Consider the following 17,841-nt stretch of genomic DNA (forward strand, 5'->3'; position numbering starts at 1 on the left):
CCTAACATTTTTTCTGAGTTGCTAAGTAATGGGCTCGTCACTTCACTTATGTTCTCCTATCCCAGCCAATAAATGGACATGTTTCTGTCTTTTATCTACAGATCAAGACGACTGAAAACTACACTCCTAGTTTTTTTTGTTTGTTTTGGCCAGCGAATTTTCTGTAATTTTCACTATGGTAGAGTGTATATTACATGTTGTTTCCTCTTCTGTTTGTTGGATCTGTTTAATTACATCTGCTCATATATCCTGTATGTCGTTGACATTATTGGCAACGAAAACATCTGCAATTTGTGGCAATTCTCATTCAACTTCGCCCTCACTGATTGGGTGCTCATCGAGGCACTGAGCAGATGTTGTAGGGGAAACAGAGATGAACGTGCCACAATCCCTATCCTTAATCTTGAAGAGTCCTTGAAGGCCTACTTTAAGGTGATAGAGACGAAATTCCCTACCTGATGGCCAAATATGTATTATTCTCTCTTCTGCAGAGAAAATACTCCCATGCAGGCAAATAACCAGTAGAGAAGACCCTGAAGGAGCTCAGGGGTCTTTTTCTCTATGTTAATTATTTTTTTTCTCTATGTTAATTATTAATCGATATAAGAGGTGGCAAGTAAGAGGAAAGAGCTCTCCAGAATATTTCTTTTGAATTATCGCACCCCCCACTTAAAAGCCATGGAAGAACATGGAAATACTTCGAAGAGAAGCTTGAAGGCAGCAACGTGAAAAGAAGTGTTAGCTCGTGGCCGCTGGGACAATGCAGACTGTCAAGTAAGACTCTGACTTCTTTATTTGGTCTCTGGAAACTTGGGCCCAGACGCAGCCAGTTCAGACCCAAGGGACACCAATGAAGGTCCTTCCCACCCCCCCACCCCCCCCGACTCAAGCACTGCTTTTCTTATGACGTTAGCTCTCAAGTGTTTATCCTCGCGGGCCTCGGCACAATCCTATCTACGTGCTTTGATTTGTTGCTCAATAAATAAGTGAGGAACTCATTTCTGTCTGTACCGAGAATGCTGATATTAGGGACAGTGATTACCTGAATCTGAAAGTTCTATCTGCGTTTCTATTAAAATTACTTTGATTTCACTGAACTCAAAGCAAATGAGCAAGGGAAAGTCAATTCAGACGTGCACATCTGCCATAGTTAAGACTTGGGCAGGCAATCTGGCGATAATTCCAATGAACAGATGGATAGCTCAAAACCCTTGTATAATCAGAGAATAAAATCGAGATACCTAGCAATGAAAGGAATACAGGTCACACGATGAGCCACAGAGATACAAATGCATCCGAGTCTCTCTTATTTTGCTTGAATGAGCCCTCCCCAAACCAACACCTTAGCCATAGGCAAGTCTGCTCCAGAACTCACCTCTCCCAAGTTTCTATTAAAATCGAATGAGAAAATGACATTGATGGGGGTCTACGTTATTTGTTTCTGGGTACATTTATGTAGCCCTCTAGCTGTGTGCCAACGTGTGAGGTATTATCTCATTTACTCCTCCCGATAGCCCCGTGAGGTGGGTATATTACCCTTGATCTCTACATGAAACTGCTTTTTGCCTTAAAACTCTTTAGGTGGAAAAGCACAGATCTATTGGTAGTGTTCTGTCTACTCTTCGGATTGAATTTTTCTTGAAGAATACATCCTTAAATTGGCAGAGATGGGTCACATAAGCTGAAATCTTCCTAGGGACAGAAATACTCGGTTCTTTCTTATTATTTGACACAAGCTGCAAGCCGTTTTTCAACTGATCCATTATTATAAGGTTTGAACACAGGACGGATGAATGAAAAAGTTATTAAGAAGGAAATTTAAAGATAAGATGAAATTAATACCCTATGATCAACTTTATTAAAAATTATCTGATTCTAGAGCACTTCTTTTTCCAGATAATGTATTTTTAAATTACAAACGGAAACGTATTTTCATGAAAAACAAAAGATGTTTGGTAACGGAAGTAGAAACTTTATAGGGTCAGAAAAAGCTCAAGTGTGAATTGTAGATGGGTGCGGTTTTTCTGGGCAGAAGACAACTTCTCCTAGGGCGTTAAGTCTAAACGGAGGAGTCTTCTGAGTGAAAGGGACAAATCCTTTCCCCGGTGCCTGTAACCAAATACTATTGTTTCAAAGGGGGAAAAAAATGAAAATAGCCCAACAGTTGGAACACCAAATATTAACTTAATACTTGAAAAGGGCAAGTGCCAAGAATTTGAGTTGTTACATGTGGAATCTACACTTTGAGGGTGCCTTTAACTTGCCCTGCCAAAACCCCAAGGATTTAGACAGTAGAAAAAGACCCTTAACGTCATTCTCCGGGTTCTCTTACACGACCCAAGAATGCTGATAAAATGTGTTGTCAGGTACTGTAAAGTGGGAAGTTATTCATACCCCTTCCTTCCTTCCCTCTCCCCAAGCATTAGTAACTCCCTACTACAATGCGGTTTGAACCTCATGGAAGAGAATGGATGGGATGATGTGTAATTCTGCCTAATTTCCAGAACTCATTTTAAAAGGTCTAAATATGGAACGGTGATTTTAATCTTGGGATGTTTCTAATATCGTTTCCTTTTAAGTGTGTCAGGGGGACGTAAGAGTAGATGTATAAAGGCCATGGAAGAATCTAAAATTAACCTCGGGTGGCACGTTCGAGCCAAGTGATGGGAAAATAGAACAGGAGAATTCAAAAAAAAAAAAAAAAAAAAAAAAAAAAAAGAAGAAGCCTGGAGGAATGTGGGAAATGAGACCCGAACTGCAATTCTGTGATTAGGTTTCATGCCTCTTTCGTGGATCGGTCCCATATGGCACACTTCTCAAGGTAACCTCCAAACTAGCAAACTACCTCGGCGGAAATGTCACCAGAACGGTAAAATTGTCGCAACTCTCCAGCCTCATGGAGTTAACGCCGTAATATGTATTTCCTGACTGTGTTTTCTAACCCAGGGTCCCTTCGACTTCCTACTCCATAGCTGCAACCCCAACAGTCTGGCAACCCCATTAAACAATACTAAAACTCCTCACTTGTTATCAGCAACTCCAATTGATGACTCATTTTTCACAGATCTAGGCCAAAACTTGCCAATAAGGAAACTAAATTTGATTGTCCTCTGCACCCTTCTAGGAGTTAAACAAAAAAAAAAAAAAGGGAAAAAAAGGAAACGCCTGGAATCTTACAGATGCTCCAGTGAGCCCTCCATTTTCTTGATCTGTGGGGAGGAGGGAGGAGGGGTGTCGCTGGGCAGGCTCGTTATGTGACTGTAGGTAAAAGGGTCATTTATAGTCTAAGCTGGGACTTTACTATGCTTGCTAAACATGGACAGAAAAGCAGTTTTGTGGACACAAGCGCCCACTGGGTCTGGAGGTCTATATTTAAAACCTTTGCAGGGGCGCCTGGGTGGCTCAGTCGGTTCAGCGTCCGACTTCGGCTCAGGTCATGATCTCACGGTTCGTGGGTTCGAGCCCCGCGTCGGGCTCTCTGCGGACAGCTCGGAGCCTGGAGCCTGCTTCGGATTCTCTGTCTCCCTCTCTCTCTCTGCCCCTCCCCAGCTTGCACTCTGTCTCTCCCTCTCTCAAAAATAAATACACATTACAAAAAAATTAAAAACAAAACCTTTGCAGAAGTACAAAATTACGAAACGATAAAGTTGTTTCAAGCCACATGACAGACAATCAGGGAAGCTCTTCTCTCCCTCAGGGCTTGGGCCTTCACTCGCCCTGTGCTTTCCAGGTATCCTGTACGGAGTCAGGTTGCTGCTTCAGGGTTCATTCAGGCTAATTCGAAACCTCATCTGGCTTTTTCATTTTTCACTTTTTTTTTTTTCCTATCGTGTATTTTTGTGGGTAGGATGCCCCAACAGGACCAGAAGCTGCCGCTCAAATTAGGCTCATACATGCTCGTGTTAATACCCGGCAGCCAACGGTACGTGTACCTGATGTGGTCAGAAGGCAAAACAAACTGACACAATCGATGGCACCTTAGAGTTTTCTAGTAACTTTGTGACAACCGCCTTGCTTTCTACTCTGAGGCGTTTCCTTTAAAAAAAAAAAACAGGGTGTCACTCCAACTCCCCAGTTTACAGAATTTCCTCTTTTCAAAGCATCTCACTGAAGCGCTCTTGCCCATGCTATCCATCGTGGGACGTTTTCAACTACTGTTCATTTCTATTAGAGAAAAGGAATTTTAACCACCGCTGTGGTCATAAAAACTTTTCCTAAGTCCTTGACAAGTGGTTCACATTTTGTTGCAAGCCGTCACCACCGTAATTTCTGTACCTAGTTGGTAGAGCAGTGGTTTTGGGAACAGGAACACTTTGCTTTGAGTTTCTCATTTACCACATTTAAGCTGTTTGAGTTCATCTCGTCACCCCCATTTTTCTTATCTTTATTTAAAAAAATTGTTTTTAATGTTTATTTTTGAGAGAGAGAGAGAGAGAGAGAGAGAGGGGGAGGGAGGGGCAGAGAGAGGGGGAGACACAGAATCTGAAGCAGGTCCCAGGCTCCGAGCTGTCAGCACAGAGCCCGACGCGGGGCTCGAACCCACAACCGTGAGTGAGATCATGACCTGAGCCAAAGTCGGATGCTTAACCGACTGAGCCACCCAGGGGCCCCTCTCATCTTTAAAAAGGAGATAAGCACTCTGCCCAAAGACTGGCGAATGTCAAAAAGTTTTACAGGACGAGGAATTCAGATGTTATTTGTTGTTATTGTTCAACCCTATGTGGGGGGAATGATGTTATCTATTTTGTTGCCTTCAAATGCAAAAAATACAGCTGGACACACAGATAACATAAGCATAATCACACTCCAGCCGACAGTATCCATACGAATGAACGGCTCCAAATCAAGATATGCATATATAAATAGACAACTTGGCAATGGGTTGATAGGTTTCTCCTTTTTAAAGCATCGCTCCCCCTGTGCCTGATAAGAGCAGATTTTTAAGTGTATTTTTCACTAATGTCAACAGACAAAAGTCACCAGGTCTCAGGTCTACTGAGATGTGCCCAGTTCAGAAGGTATCAGCTACTGCTGAGGCTCAGGGGAGGTCAGGGGCGCAGCGAACGCACAGTGTTTTTGCAGAGAGGGCAGCAAAGGCAACCCAACGTGCGTTCCCTAAGTTCAAGGTTCCTCCGCTCTTATGCAAATCCGCTGCGTGCACAATTTCTACCTGGACGCTTGAGAGCTAGGGGGGACCAAGGCCAACATGAAGCTCAGGAGATTTGCTGAGAGTAATAAAGTCCATTGCATCTGGCCCACGAGTAGCAGGCTTTCAACCACCAAACATAAAACTGTGGTAGCCTAGAAGTAGGCTAAAATCTCTGAGCCTTTCCAGTTCTTGGCATCCTTTTTTAGAGGAGGAGTTGGATTTCCAACATTGGTCAATGGGTACGAAGTTTCAGTTATGCTAGGTAAGTCCTCGAGATCCACCATAGGACACATGCTGTGGCCTATATGGAAACATCTGCTAAGTGGTATCATTCATTCATGCATTCATATATTCAATGGGAGGAAACTCTTGGAGGCGACGGGTGAATTTATGGCATTGACTGTGGTGATGGTTTCATGGCTGTGTGTTTACCTCCAAAGTCATTAAACTGTATACGTCAAATCTGTACAGTGTTTTGTACATCAATCATACCTCAATAAAAATTTTTTAATACTAAAAAGAGCACCAGCAACGATGCCTACTAGGCTCTCATTAGGTCAGGGAACTTTTTTTTTTTTTTTTGGTTAGAAGTCTATTTTTTTAGGGGCGCCTGGGTGGCGCAGTCGGTTAAGCGTCCGACTTCAGCCAGGTCACGATCTCGCGGTCCGTGAGTTCGAGCCCCGCGTCGGGCTCTGGGCTGATGGCTCAGAGCCTGGAGCCTGTTTCCGATTCTGTGTCTCCCTCTCTCTCTGCCCCTCCCCCGTTCATGCTCTGTCTCTGTCCCAAAAATAAATAAACATTGAAAAAAAAAAATTTAAAAGAAGTCTATTTTTTTAAAGGTGGGGTATAATTGATACATAACATTGTATTCGTTTCAAATGGAGAGCGTAATTTGCATGTATTACCATACAATCACCAAAATAAGTCTAGTTAACATCTGTCATCATACATAGTTAAGCAACTTTTTTTTTTTCTTGTGATGAGCACTACCAACGTCTATTCTCTTAGCAACTTTCAAATATGCGATACGGTATTATCAACGATAGTCCCTATGTCGTGCATTACATCCCCAGGACTCAGTTACTTTATCACTGGAACTTGGCTTGATCACCTTCACTTATTTTTCACACCCCTCACCCCACCACCAATCTGTTCTCTGTTATCGATAAGCTTGGGGTTTTGCTTTGGATTGCACGTGTAAGTGAGATCAGACAGTGTTTGTCTTCTTCTGCCTGACGTCTTTCACTTTGCATAATGCCCTCCGAGTCCATCAATGTCCCAAGTGGCAGGACTTCATTCATTTTCGTGGCTCAGTAATATTCCTTTGTGTCTACACAGGCCACATAGTCTTCATTCATTCACTGATGGACACTTAATTAGCTTCCATAAATGGGCTACTGTAAGTAATGCTGCTATGAACTTGAGGGGGCACGTATCTTTGACATGGTGGTTTTGTTTTCTTTTGGATACATATCCAGAGTCAAACTGCTGGATTACTTGGTAGTTCCATTTGTAACTTTTGGAGGAACCTCCAAAAACCTCCATGTCGTCCATAGTAGCTGTGTAAATTTAGAGTTTCGCCAACAGGGCACAAGGGTTCCCTTTTCTCCACATCCTCCCCAATACTTATTATTTCTTGTCTTTTTGATAACGGCCATTCTGACAGGTGTCAGGCAATAGCTCATCGTGGTTTTGATTTGCATTTCTTAGGTCAGGGAATCCTAACATACTGTATGTGTTTGCATACCCTGAGCAAGGTTTTGCCCTTGCAAAGACAGAGGGGGAAAAACAACATATTTTGTGAAATGGAAACATTCCACTCGGGCCCTAAGTCTCGTACCAGCTTATGCTTATCGACACCCTACTTTATGGGTTATCAGGGATTCTCAGTCCTGGGTCCGTGCTAGAATCTCCCAGGTAATTTGTTATGAACCTTAGGCTCTACTCCAGAGATTCAAATGCAATTAATAATTCGTGGAGTATTCTAATACTCAGCTAGGGTCGAGAGCCATTGATATTTGAGAGGCAGCTCCTCTGGGACCTAGTACTCATTCCTTCGGAAGTGGTGGGCCACTGGAGAACCGAGTGCGAGAAGTCTCAGAGTATCTGTGCACGAAGACCTGTCTCAGATCTCGTCTTTCTTCTCTTTGAATTTTTGTTTGAGCATTCGAATGGCTTCTGGCTCTAGTCAACCTAGAACCGGGAGCTGAGCGTGTGTTCTTAAAATAAATATCCCAAATGCACATTTTTGCAGACAGTACCTTATTCTTTCCTTCTATTATTGCCGTGCGCCGAGTGATGCCCTCAATCCTGTTTCCTACGTTGCTGTCAGGATCCAGGATCAGGGGCTCATCATTATTGGAGCAGAAGTCATATCTATTTAAAAAAAAAAAAAAAAAGTAGGTCATTACTATGTTGCTTTGTAGCATGGTAGCATGGTCCAGTCCAGGGTGACAGGTGGAATCAAAATCATCACTGGTTAAGTCCTGAGATAACAAGATAACAAAACACATTCTCTTCTTTCCCTTGGAGTGTCCCCCCCGCCATCCACCCTTAGAACTTACAAACAGAAAACACATTTTGCTTGAACTGAAAGAAACCCACACCAGCGTATCTTCGTACATCCTTCCTGTCCTAAATGTTAAATACTAAGTAAAAATGCAAAAATTAGGAAACTGAATATCTAGATTTTAATGAGTTCATGGAAGAGGAAACATGCAAACACGGGGGGGAAAAAAGAAGTTACGTTAATGAATGGAAACCTCAAGGAAATAATAGCATTTCACATCTATAAAAGGTTGGCTTTTAATCAGAATATTCCATTATACAGCTGATTTTTTTCCAGGGCTAATTAAGTGTATACGGAAACACACAGCATGAAGCAGTTATTAAATGCAGTCTATTTCTTTCCAAGTTTGGGGAGATCATGAGAAGCTCTTTAACTGCTTAGGCCTCGAGTGTTTAATTATAAAACAATCTCCTCTGTTTCTAAAAGTCCATGAAATCTCTTATTAAGCTAGCTAGTAGAGTACCCTTTTAAAGACAGAAGGTAACATGCTCTCTCAAACACACATTATTATCAGCAAACTACGGTTTTCGTATGGTTTACTACCCAAATTTTGGTGTAAATATTTATTTGCCATGTATCATGTTCTACATAACCCAGGTTCTGCGTGAATTAAAAAAAATCCCAACAACAAAAAAGACACTTCCGTCCACTCTGACCCAGTCAGGAGTATCTTCACTGGCCCTGCTGCCCGCTGGCTTTTCCCACCTCAGACCATCCCCCGAATGTTCGCATTTTTAGTGGAAACCTTTCTGCTCCAAAGTTCCAAAGGGCATACTGAAGAAAGCCCAGGCTTCCTTGTCTGACAGTCAAGATCGTCCACAACGCATTCCCTACCCAGAATTTGTGGTGAGCAGAGAGCCTGCTGGGCTCTAATTTATACGTGTTGTGGGCAGATTATGGAGCTTTTCCAACCAGGAGGAACTTCAGCCTCCAGGCTGTTCCAGGAGGAACAGCCCAGTTCCAGAAAGAATGAGCTGTTGACCCAGGGTAGCCAATGGCAGCAACGACTGACATAAGATGATAGAGAATAAAGTAGGTGAGGAAGAAGGTCGGATAGATGGGACTGTGACGACCAGGAAAAAGTTCTGTGATCATCCCTCTCCTTGAGCTGAGAAGGGGCTCCGGACTGTTAAACCACTGAGTCTCTCTGGGTGGTCTCCCCTCCGGGCCTGTCAAGTCCTCCCCCAGAGCACTGACCACTTTCTAAGTATGGGGCCCCATCTGCTTAGTCACTCCGTCCTCACAGTAAGGCAGGGGCCTAGCGTGTAATTGGCACTCCATTAACCACACCTGCACGGGGGACAGATACGCTGTTTCTAGTAAGAGCTTTCATTTAACTGTTTGTTATTTTCAAACATACTGGTTAAGTAGAAACCTAATGTACACACAGACTCACCGCCCAGACTGAAGTTATCAAGATTTTGCCACAGCTGTTCGGGTCTGTCCTTATTTCTTTCCGTTTTCTCTTCTGTGAAGTATTTTGAAGCAAATCTCAGACATCGTGTCATTTCAGCCCTACGTATCCCTAAAAGAGCGCACACCTTCTACGATAACGACGCCATCATCACGCCTAACTGTACCAGCTCCGTGTATCAGACTTGCCCAGATGTTTTTAAAATGTCTCTCTTCTAGACTCTTAAAAATTGAGAACAAACTGAGGGTTGATGGGGGGGTGGGAGGGAGGAGAGGGTGGGTGATGGGTATTGAGGAGGGCACCTTTGGGGATGAGCACTGGGTGTTGTATGGAAACCAATTTGACTATAAATTTCATATATTGGAAAAAAAATAAAATGGCAGGAGATATTTAAGACATAAAAAAAAACATGCCTAATATGGAGGCTAAATAAAATTATGCTCATGTTGTTTTTTAAAAAATAAATTAATTAAAAAATATATATAAAATAAAATAAAATGTCTCTCTTCTACACAAGTTAGATTGGAAGATTTAAAATAAAAAAGAACAGTAAGGACTGGCCGTTCCGTACGGAGTGTAAGCGATTTCTGCCAGATATGCCTGATCATCATCAGGGAAAATCGGTCAACATCTGAACTGTTACTGATTAGCAGAAGAAAACGAACCCAAGAGGAATGATATCCTTTCTCCTCTGACTTGAAACACGTTAATGCCACGGTTTTGAAATCACACGTCATCGCGCTCTTTTCCGCGATCGGTATTCTCCGTTCTCTAGACTGTAACATCCATGCCCTCGCATCTCTCACACACACTCAGTACGCACACGGGTATACACACGGGACATCTGCCCCCCACGTAGCTGGGGTTTCGTGCACACCTGTATCAGGCCAGTGCGTGTGTACTTGGTACCGTTCCCATCGAAGGGCTGAAGTTCTCTTGTACCTGGAAAAAAAGCTCTGCATTTCATTCTTTCTTTTCCCCCCAAAGAAGGGACAAAGATCCAGGGACGCCTCACGCGGAGATCTTAATTGCATCCTTTTGGTCTTCAGGAAAAGGCAGAGAAATATGTTGGAGCCCAGCAAGTCTAGGCATTTCCCGAGGGAAGCACGGTCTGCCGAGTTCACGTGGGGCCGTCAGCCTCTGACCCCCACCCCCGCCCCCAAACTCTGAGGGCGCTGACAGTGGCACCAGCCCTCCTATGGACACCACAGGCCGGCCCCGGTGCAAAGGTCCTCCGAGTGCACAGGACAGATTCTGTGGCTGTTTTCTAATTTGGGGACTGCTTTTTTTTTTTTTTTTTCCTTTTTCCCTCTTTGTAATTGGAACCATAAAAATAGAAGGTCATTTAGGAGCCTGACTATATAACAGCACTTGAAAAGAGATTTGGGGGGGGGGGGGGAGGGGAATTTGCCAAAGCCTTAAGAATACATCAAGCTCTTGAGGAAGTAGATTGTGCCATGTTTGAAGATGCAAAGATAATCACTGTGCTGGGAACCGTCTTGAGGGGGGAGGAAGCCGAACAACAAGAGGAAAGCAGCGTTCACTCCTGATTTCGCACAGGAAGCCCACGGCACCTCCTGTCAAAGGGAGATAAGAAAGCTCCCAGGCACTATTCTGGACAAGGCCACGGTTATCAGCTTCAGCTCCGCGCGGTCCTCTCCATGCGCCCAGCCTCTGTCCCTTGCCTAATGAGCTTTCGGACTCCTGCCTCCATTTGCATACAGCGCGCCAAATACAAGAGCACGGGGGGTATTTATAACCATCGAGTCGCAAACGATTTCCGGGGTAAGAGTGTACTCTGTGTCATCTCATCAACTGCCCTGGAGGTGAAACAAATTCGCCTTGGACTAGAGATCGATGTCAAGACGTTAGACCCAAACGGCCGATTATGTACCCAACACACGGTGCTGGAGATCCCTCCATGTGACACGTCAGTCTGACTGCAAGAAGGAACGATCTGTGAGACTCTCCCACCTGGTCTAAGTAACCGGGTGGGTTCTTTCCGCACGTCATGGGAAAACACCACCCTCCAGAGATGTGCAGGACTCTACAGACCCGCAGGCTTTGGGTTGAGGTTTCCTGTAGGGGTGACGGATGTGCCCTGTTCCCTTCACATTCATAAATATCTGGCTCCTCTGTGACCAAGGACAGATGAAGCCAGTCTGGGGCCACAGACAAAGGCAAAGCCAACACCGAGGTCAAAGCCACAATCTTCACTGCTGGTCCTCACAGGCAAGCTAACCGGCCACAGGCTATAACACACAGTATGCAATGTTATACTCTACTATAATAAGGGTATTTCCTACATGCTAAGCACCACGCCGAGTGATTCGTATACTCTATCTCCTTAATTCATACAACATCCTAAAAAGTAGGTACTATCATCCCCCCTTTAACGGATAGGGAAATTGAAGATTAGAGAGGTTAAGTACATTATTACCCAAGGTCAAACAGCTAGTAAATGGCGGAGGCAGATTACAAGTCAGTAATCTGATTAGTAAACGGATTACAAATTAGTTCTGACTCATTCCAGAATCTGCGCACTTAACCCTTACTCCATATGCAACACAACATCCATCAACTGTCCCCACACACCAAGAAATTGCTATACTTCAGTGCCTCTTTGCGCACAGGAAGAAAAGGCTTCTCAAATATTCACTACACAAACTGCGTTACTGCTCTGGGGATGTAACGGGTTGTTTTGCTTCGTTTTGTTTTGGTTCTTTTAAGGGTCAGCTTCTTTCCAAAATTTGGCAAACACCCTCATCACACAACCAAGACATGTTACGCGCCCAAGTGTGCACGTTCCACGATTACAGCTTCTGTCAGACCTCCTTTTGTGATCCGAGTCTCCGAACTCGGCTCCTATACACCTTTACAAATCCTTTAAGTCACCTTGACAGGAAATGCCGTACAGACTGTATCCCAAGGTGTCCCTTTGTGTTCACCTGTGCATTTCTTAGTGCTGGCTTTGAGCGGTTCCGATTTTCAGACTGTCTTCATTCCTCCTGCCTCTCTTTCCCCTCCCCCCGACCTCAAAGGCAGAGCCCACGCTTTCTTTAGAGGATGGACTGTCACATCTCCTGGAATGAGAAGGGAGAGTCCAGCTGGGTGGGCTTTAGCCGCGGATGGTCAGTATCTGTGTATTCTTTGTTGTGGCGCTCTCCTAACGGCCCGACGCTTCACTGAGCCTTTCTAGAAACTGACCACGTGTTTGGGGCCTGTAATGGTACCCAAGCCTCCTATGGTTATCTAGTACAACTTCTCATTTCTTAAATGATTTCTACCAAATTTAGGAACCACCCCAATTCCGGAAGGTCTACTCCACAGCCTGACTCTCAAGATGAAGACACATGGGTGTGGTTTGTTTTGGACTGCCTTTCACCCCATGGTAAATAACTGATTCGCTGACCTTTCTTTCCACATTTCGCTTCTGCTAAATCCTGAAGTGAAGGGAAACTGGCAGTTACTGGGCTGATACTACTGTGCCTGAGCTAGGGAGCTACAGACATTTAAGTCCAACTAATTCTCACAGCCCCCCTTCGGCGAAACAGGCATTATCATGCCGGTTTCAAAAATTGCTTTACCACGAAGGAAACCGGGACTCAGAAGTAGCAGACCTGACATCAGACCCCAGACGGTCTCAAATCTTTCTATCACACCAGAATTCAATCCGCCACACATGACACGTTCTGTTCCCAAGAAACCTCCCCAAACCCTTCTCACCATGCTTCACAGGGTGAATCTGGCTCAGAGTCACGGGTGAGAGGAAAACTCTGGGGGTCCTCGGAATCTAACTGGTGCAAAGTCAGACACCAAGAGAAAGTGAAAAATTGGCTTTCAAAAGCACCTAGTCCTTTGGTGGAGGGTGAAAGGGGCAGAGGGATGTTTTATAATTACATTTTTGACATAAATTCCGCTTTGTTTTGATCATAAAAATGTTCTGATGCTAAAATTATAGGAACTCTTGGGCTCCTACTGGCTGAATTTTATCACTTAAAAAAAAACGCGCAACAAAAGAACAAATCCAACTTTTATCACCATCTCTGTCTTCCCCTGTGACCTACTTGTGTGGGCACGATTGCTGGACATGTTCTAGGATGCCCTAGGATGAAGGACATGTTCTAGGATGTTCCAGGATGAAGCTGGACTGTTCGACTATGAACTCCAATACACTCGTGGTGGGCAGCTGACTTTAAAGAGGGCCTCTGGGGTGGGGGTGTGCAGCGATGCGCTGCCTATTCGAGCCCGAGTCATGCCTAGGAATGAATGTATGCCTCAGTTTCTAACTAAAGCACAATTAGTTGGAAAAGAGGCTCTAGAAAGCTCTATGAAGTCTCAGGACGGAGAATAACCTCCCTCTCTCTTTTTTTCCTTCTTTGGACGATGAAATCGGAGGACTCCTGGTGGGGTGGACCCTGCTTCTCTGTTTAATGGGGTCTGACTGCACGTGCTAACTCTGATTAGAATCTGTACAGAATACCGATCATTTCAAGTTAGGAAACAAAGGGGGAGAGCAGTAACGAAGAGCAAATCGAGGCTGCAAAGTGTCTTTAAAGAAAAAAAAAAACCCAGAAAGGAAAAAAAAGACCACCTGGCAGCCTGCCAGAGGTCACGGCCAGGACTGGTTGCCCGTTGTGGCGCACCCTCCTGTAGAAGAGCCTGATGTAAACTTTCCTCCGCTACTGTGCGTGTTGTGTCAAAACATTAGTGACCGTGTGCCTGAGCCATCCGATGAACAGAATCTGCAAACACTCTCTGCTCCCCTCCTCTCACGTTCTCTCCAAACAAATACAACAATATAGGGGAGGGGCCGCTGGCGGAAAAAAGGTGTGGAGTTGGAAGGAGTGTTGAGACAGAATGGTTCCTGCTCCTCGTGCTCCAGGAAAAGGGCCTGGGCCTTGGGGGTGGTCACAGGGTCACGCCGAGGGGATTCGGGACGAGTGACGACTCTTGCGCACGGAGAGACCTTGTGACGCCTCGGAGCCCATACTGAAAACTACTTCTGGTCTGCATGGAGAGGGGGGAGTGGAGGCGGCTTTTCAGGGATTGAAGGCTCTGGCCCAGCTCCTTGGACAATGGTGGAGGTGATCCAGAGCCCTGACCACCTCTGTTTCGATAAGAGCTTTTCCGTGAGCGTCTTGGCCTGGGCCACTTCCTGCTCTCCAGGGTCTCCTGGTCCATTCACACTCAGGACAGGGCCTGTCTTTCCAGGCTCTGCCTTCCTTCCTTCCTTCTCTCTCCCTGCTTGCTTCCATCAAGAACTCCAAGCTCTCCCTGATTCCGTCCCTCTTTTACAGAATCTGAGCCAGGGCCAAGGCATCCTTGCAACCCTATCGCCCGGGTGACAAAGGGTAAATACTCATGTGGCCACACCCGGATGTGGGTCTTAACAGGAACGCCTACTTTGTTCATTCCTTTTTCTCCTGAGTGGAAGGCTGGTCAGCTGAGGAAGGGTGATCTGATAAATAAGAAATCTTTAGCGAGATCTCCAGAGTGGCCACCAACAACGTCTTTTAACTTAACGAGTCTTAAAGTGTTACCTCTAAATATTTCAAACTGTTGTTGCCTTTTGATTTCACGGAAAAGAAGAGAGCATTACTGGTCACACAGCTGTCAACGTGCAAATGTCCAGAGAGCCTTCACGGGGAGAAGCGGGGAAGCACGACATTAGGAACGTAGAACGTGCAGCTAGTCTGATCCGAGTTCCAATCACGCTTTTACAACTTCCTAGTTTGGTTACCCTGGACGGCAAAAGCCCAACCTAGAGAACCACAGTCCCAGCAAACTGCTCATAGGACTCCCAGTCTTTTCGGTCCTTTGAACAGTTCTGAAATAGAGGGATCGTATCACCTGTCATAAATGTTGCTTTGGTGTTAACGCCACTGATCAGCGCTAAGGGCTCTGATGATTTCCGGTCCCGTTACACTCACTACAGGAGAAACGTTGCGGAGTCTGTGTATTCCACGTCCCAAGGATTAGGACAGGAGAAACCGCTTTTCTCAGATTTCAGTTCTCTGGAAGGCTGTACCTCTCTTGGTTTGTTTTCATCCGATGGGCCCCTTCACCTTGCGAACGTCAATTTCATTTCTCTTTCTCTCTCTCCACAACTAGAAAGTAAAAGCACACGGGCCCTATCTCTGCACTAGCCTGACGGCATTTTCTCCTTTCATTCAGATTATTTGTTGTACTCTTTGTGAACCGCCTCAAATCCCTTGGGAAACGGATGTGCTCTTGGCCTCCCCGACTCAAAAGAAGCCACCCCATGTTCCTACGTCTTACTAGTTTTCTTACAGGGGTTAAAAGGCGAACAGCAGGGAGATAATTCACAGAAGATCCTTTGCATCGGTGAACACCAGGGTGGCACTCAACGAGTCAATCGATGCAATTGCTTAGCACCGTGCCTGGCACACGGTAGATGGATTGATAACGTTACTTGTCATTTTATTATCTCCCTAGGTTAAGAACTACTTAAGAGCAAGGGCTATGTCCTGTTCGTGATGATGACATCAGAGCCTAACCCAGCCACCCGGTGAACACGAGAGGGGAACACCCGTCTCTTGCTCAGTTGGCTGTCTGATGAGAAGAGTGACCCCTGACGATGGCCTGACTAGATGTGGACTCAACCCTGTGTCAGGCGTCAACCCTGCCATCCATCACTTACCTCAAACGCGCTGAAAAACGGGGCACTGCTGACCCTCAAATGACCTCACATGTATCCCCTCAACTAAGCACCATGTCACCACCATCAGTGTCTGTCCATTCACGGCGAGGAGTGTTAATGGAGACAGAGGGTCTGCCTGGGACCCGGACGAACTCCTCACCGCATTATCCGTACGTGACAAACGGACACTCATGGACAATCTCAACTAAGACAGTGACGCTGACATGTGGAGAAGCATCTTCTGGTCTAACAGAAAATAGAAGACCAACCAGCAATGGTCTTCGCCTTTCCTCAAGGGTGGACAAAAATATTGGCTCATAAGTATCAGTCCCATTCGATTAAAACAAAAAGATACATATTCGTACATACTCCATTTAAGAAGTAGAATTGTGTCCTCTGAAAAAAGTGGAAGACCTAGTTCCTTCTGTTATTAAGGAACATACACATCTATTGAAGAGGCAAGTCAAATGCATGCTCACGTATCAGGATATTTAAAAAAAAATACCCGAATATAATTGAGTGCAGGCGAGTGAAATGCCAAGAGCCCATGTGGTGCCATCGCTGGACAAGACTTGGGGTCAATGAACGTTTGAATTGCCGAGGCAGAACTCACAAATGCAAGGAGATTCAGGATATCATAGCTCCTTTAATTTCCTAAAACAATCTGAAAATTCTGCCATTTCTGGTCCCATCTTAATTTCTTTGGAGTAAATCACCTTCGTCAGAAGACCTGTCTAAAGACGCAAGCATGTTTCCTGGGAGGACATTACCCTAACGGCATGGGACCATTTTGTCAGAAGACTGTCAGCTTTCACAGCGTACTAATATATGCATGATGCCACCTCGAAAGGAAACTGCTTTGCACCGGGCAGCCCCAGAGCAATCCGAAACTACTGGACGACTGCCAGCAAATAAACTTACGTGCAATGCACCAGCCACGGAGTTAAATACTTGATATGCATTAGCTCCTTTAATCCCCCCAAACAATCTTATGATGTCAGTGCTATTATCTCTACTGTGCAGATCAGGAAACTTGGACCCACAGAGGTAGTTTATTTTACCCAGAAGCTGGTAGACAGTAGCAGGTGGCACAGCCAGGGTTCGGGCTCCAGAGGCCATGACGTTTAACCCTAGACTATATTTTTCTGCATCCTAACGCTTCTTAAAATTGGTTCTTGATATCATGAACATCGGCCCCTCTAAACATATTTGCTTTCTGGATCATGAGCTTTTGGCCCCAAATTACTCAATTTAAGGTCTAAATACTTGTTGTAGAACCAATCCTAGTAGCGAAAATGAAGTGACTGGTCGACGATGTGCTAGAAGACGCTCAACGATAGACTCTGACATGTCAACCAGGGCTGGTTTCCTAAGAAGGTACTTAAACTTTCTGTAAATGGTAATAATTACAGTAGCTGCCTCATAGGAGCTCTGTAATAATTAAATGAGACAACACACACAGAGCACAAATTGAGCACTTAACATCCTCTAGATAAGTGCTCAATAATTTTCAGCTATAAAAGAAATAAACACAGAAGTCCTAGGCCAGAGGGTCTTCTACTGGACATACTCTTCTATCTGGCTCTACGTGGTCTCTAAATACCCACTTTTATTTTCCTCACCTTACTTTTTCACCCTCACAAGACAGAATTTCTCAACAAGGTAGCAATTAGTGATCGTCTTACATCATTTTCAATGATGAAGGCAAGGCATATGGAACATTAAAAGCCTAAGGAAAGGCAATAACATGCCTCCAGCTCATTTTTTAAAAAGCTCGAGTGAAAACCGACGTTCTTGGAGTTTAAGGCTTTGGTCTTCAGACATGCAGGACAGCATGTACATGACACATGTTAATGACGAGCCACAGGAGGAAGACGACCAAAAAAGGAGCCTATGAAAGTCTATCGGTCTGTAAGAGTTACAGGGTGGGTCTGTGGGAAGGAGACAAAACAGCCAGGCATTAGCCAGGAAAGGGAATGATTGGCCGGCTCAATTGTTTAGCCCCTCACTCAAAGAATTCCACATCAGATCCGGATTCACTTTGC

At 44.9% G+C, this 17,841-nt stretch overlaps 1 protein-coding gene across 2 annotated transcripts in view; it reads right to left on the bottom strand.

Annotated features, from left to right (window-relative positions):
• The window catches only part of FLT1 (fms related receptor tyrosine kinase 1), a 175,721-nt gene that overhangs the window by 84,568 nt on the left and 73,312 nt on the right, over positions 1 to 17,841 (bottom strand). For both annotated transcript variants that reach the window (XM_030308446.1, XM_030308437.1), the window contains exon 11: positions 7,411 to 7,525. In XM_030308446.1, the coding sequence (XP_030164306.1) occupies positions 7,411 to 7,525 (115 nt within the window). The remainder of the gene's footprint in view (positions 1 to 7,410; positions 7,526 to 17,841) is intronic.

The sequence above is a fragment of the Lynx canadensis genome, chromosome A1, assembly GCF_007474595.2.
Source record: "Lynx canadensis isolate LIC74 chromosome A1, mLynCan4.pri.v2, whole genome shotgun sequence".
In the NCBI taxonomy this organism is placed as follows: Eukaryota; Metazoa; Chordata; class Mammalia; order Carnivora; family Felidae; genus Lynx; species Lynx canadensis.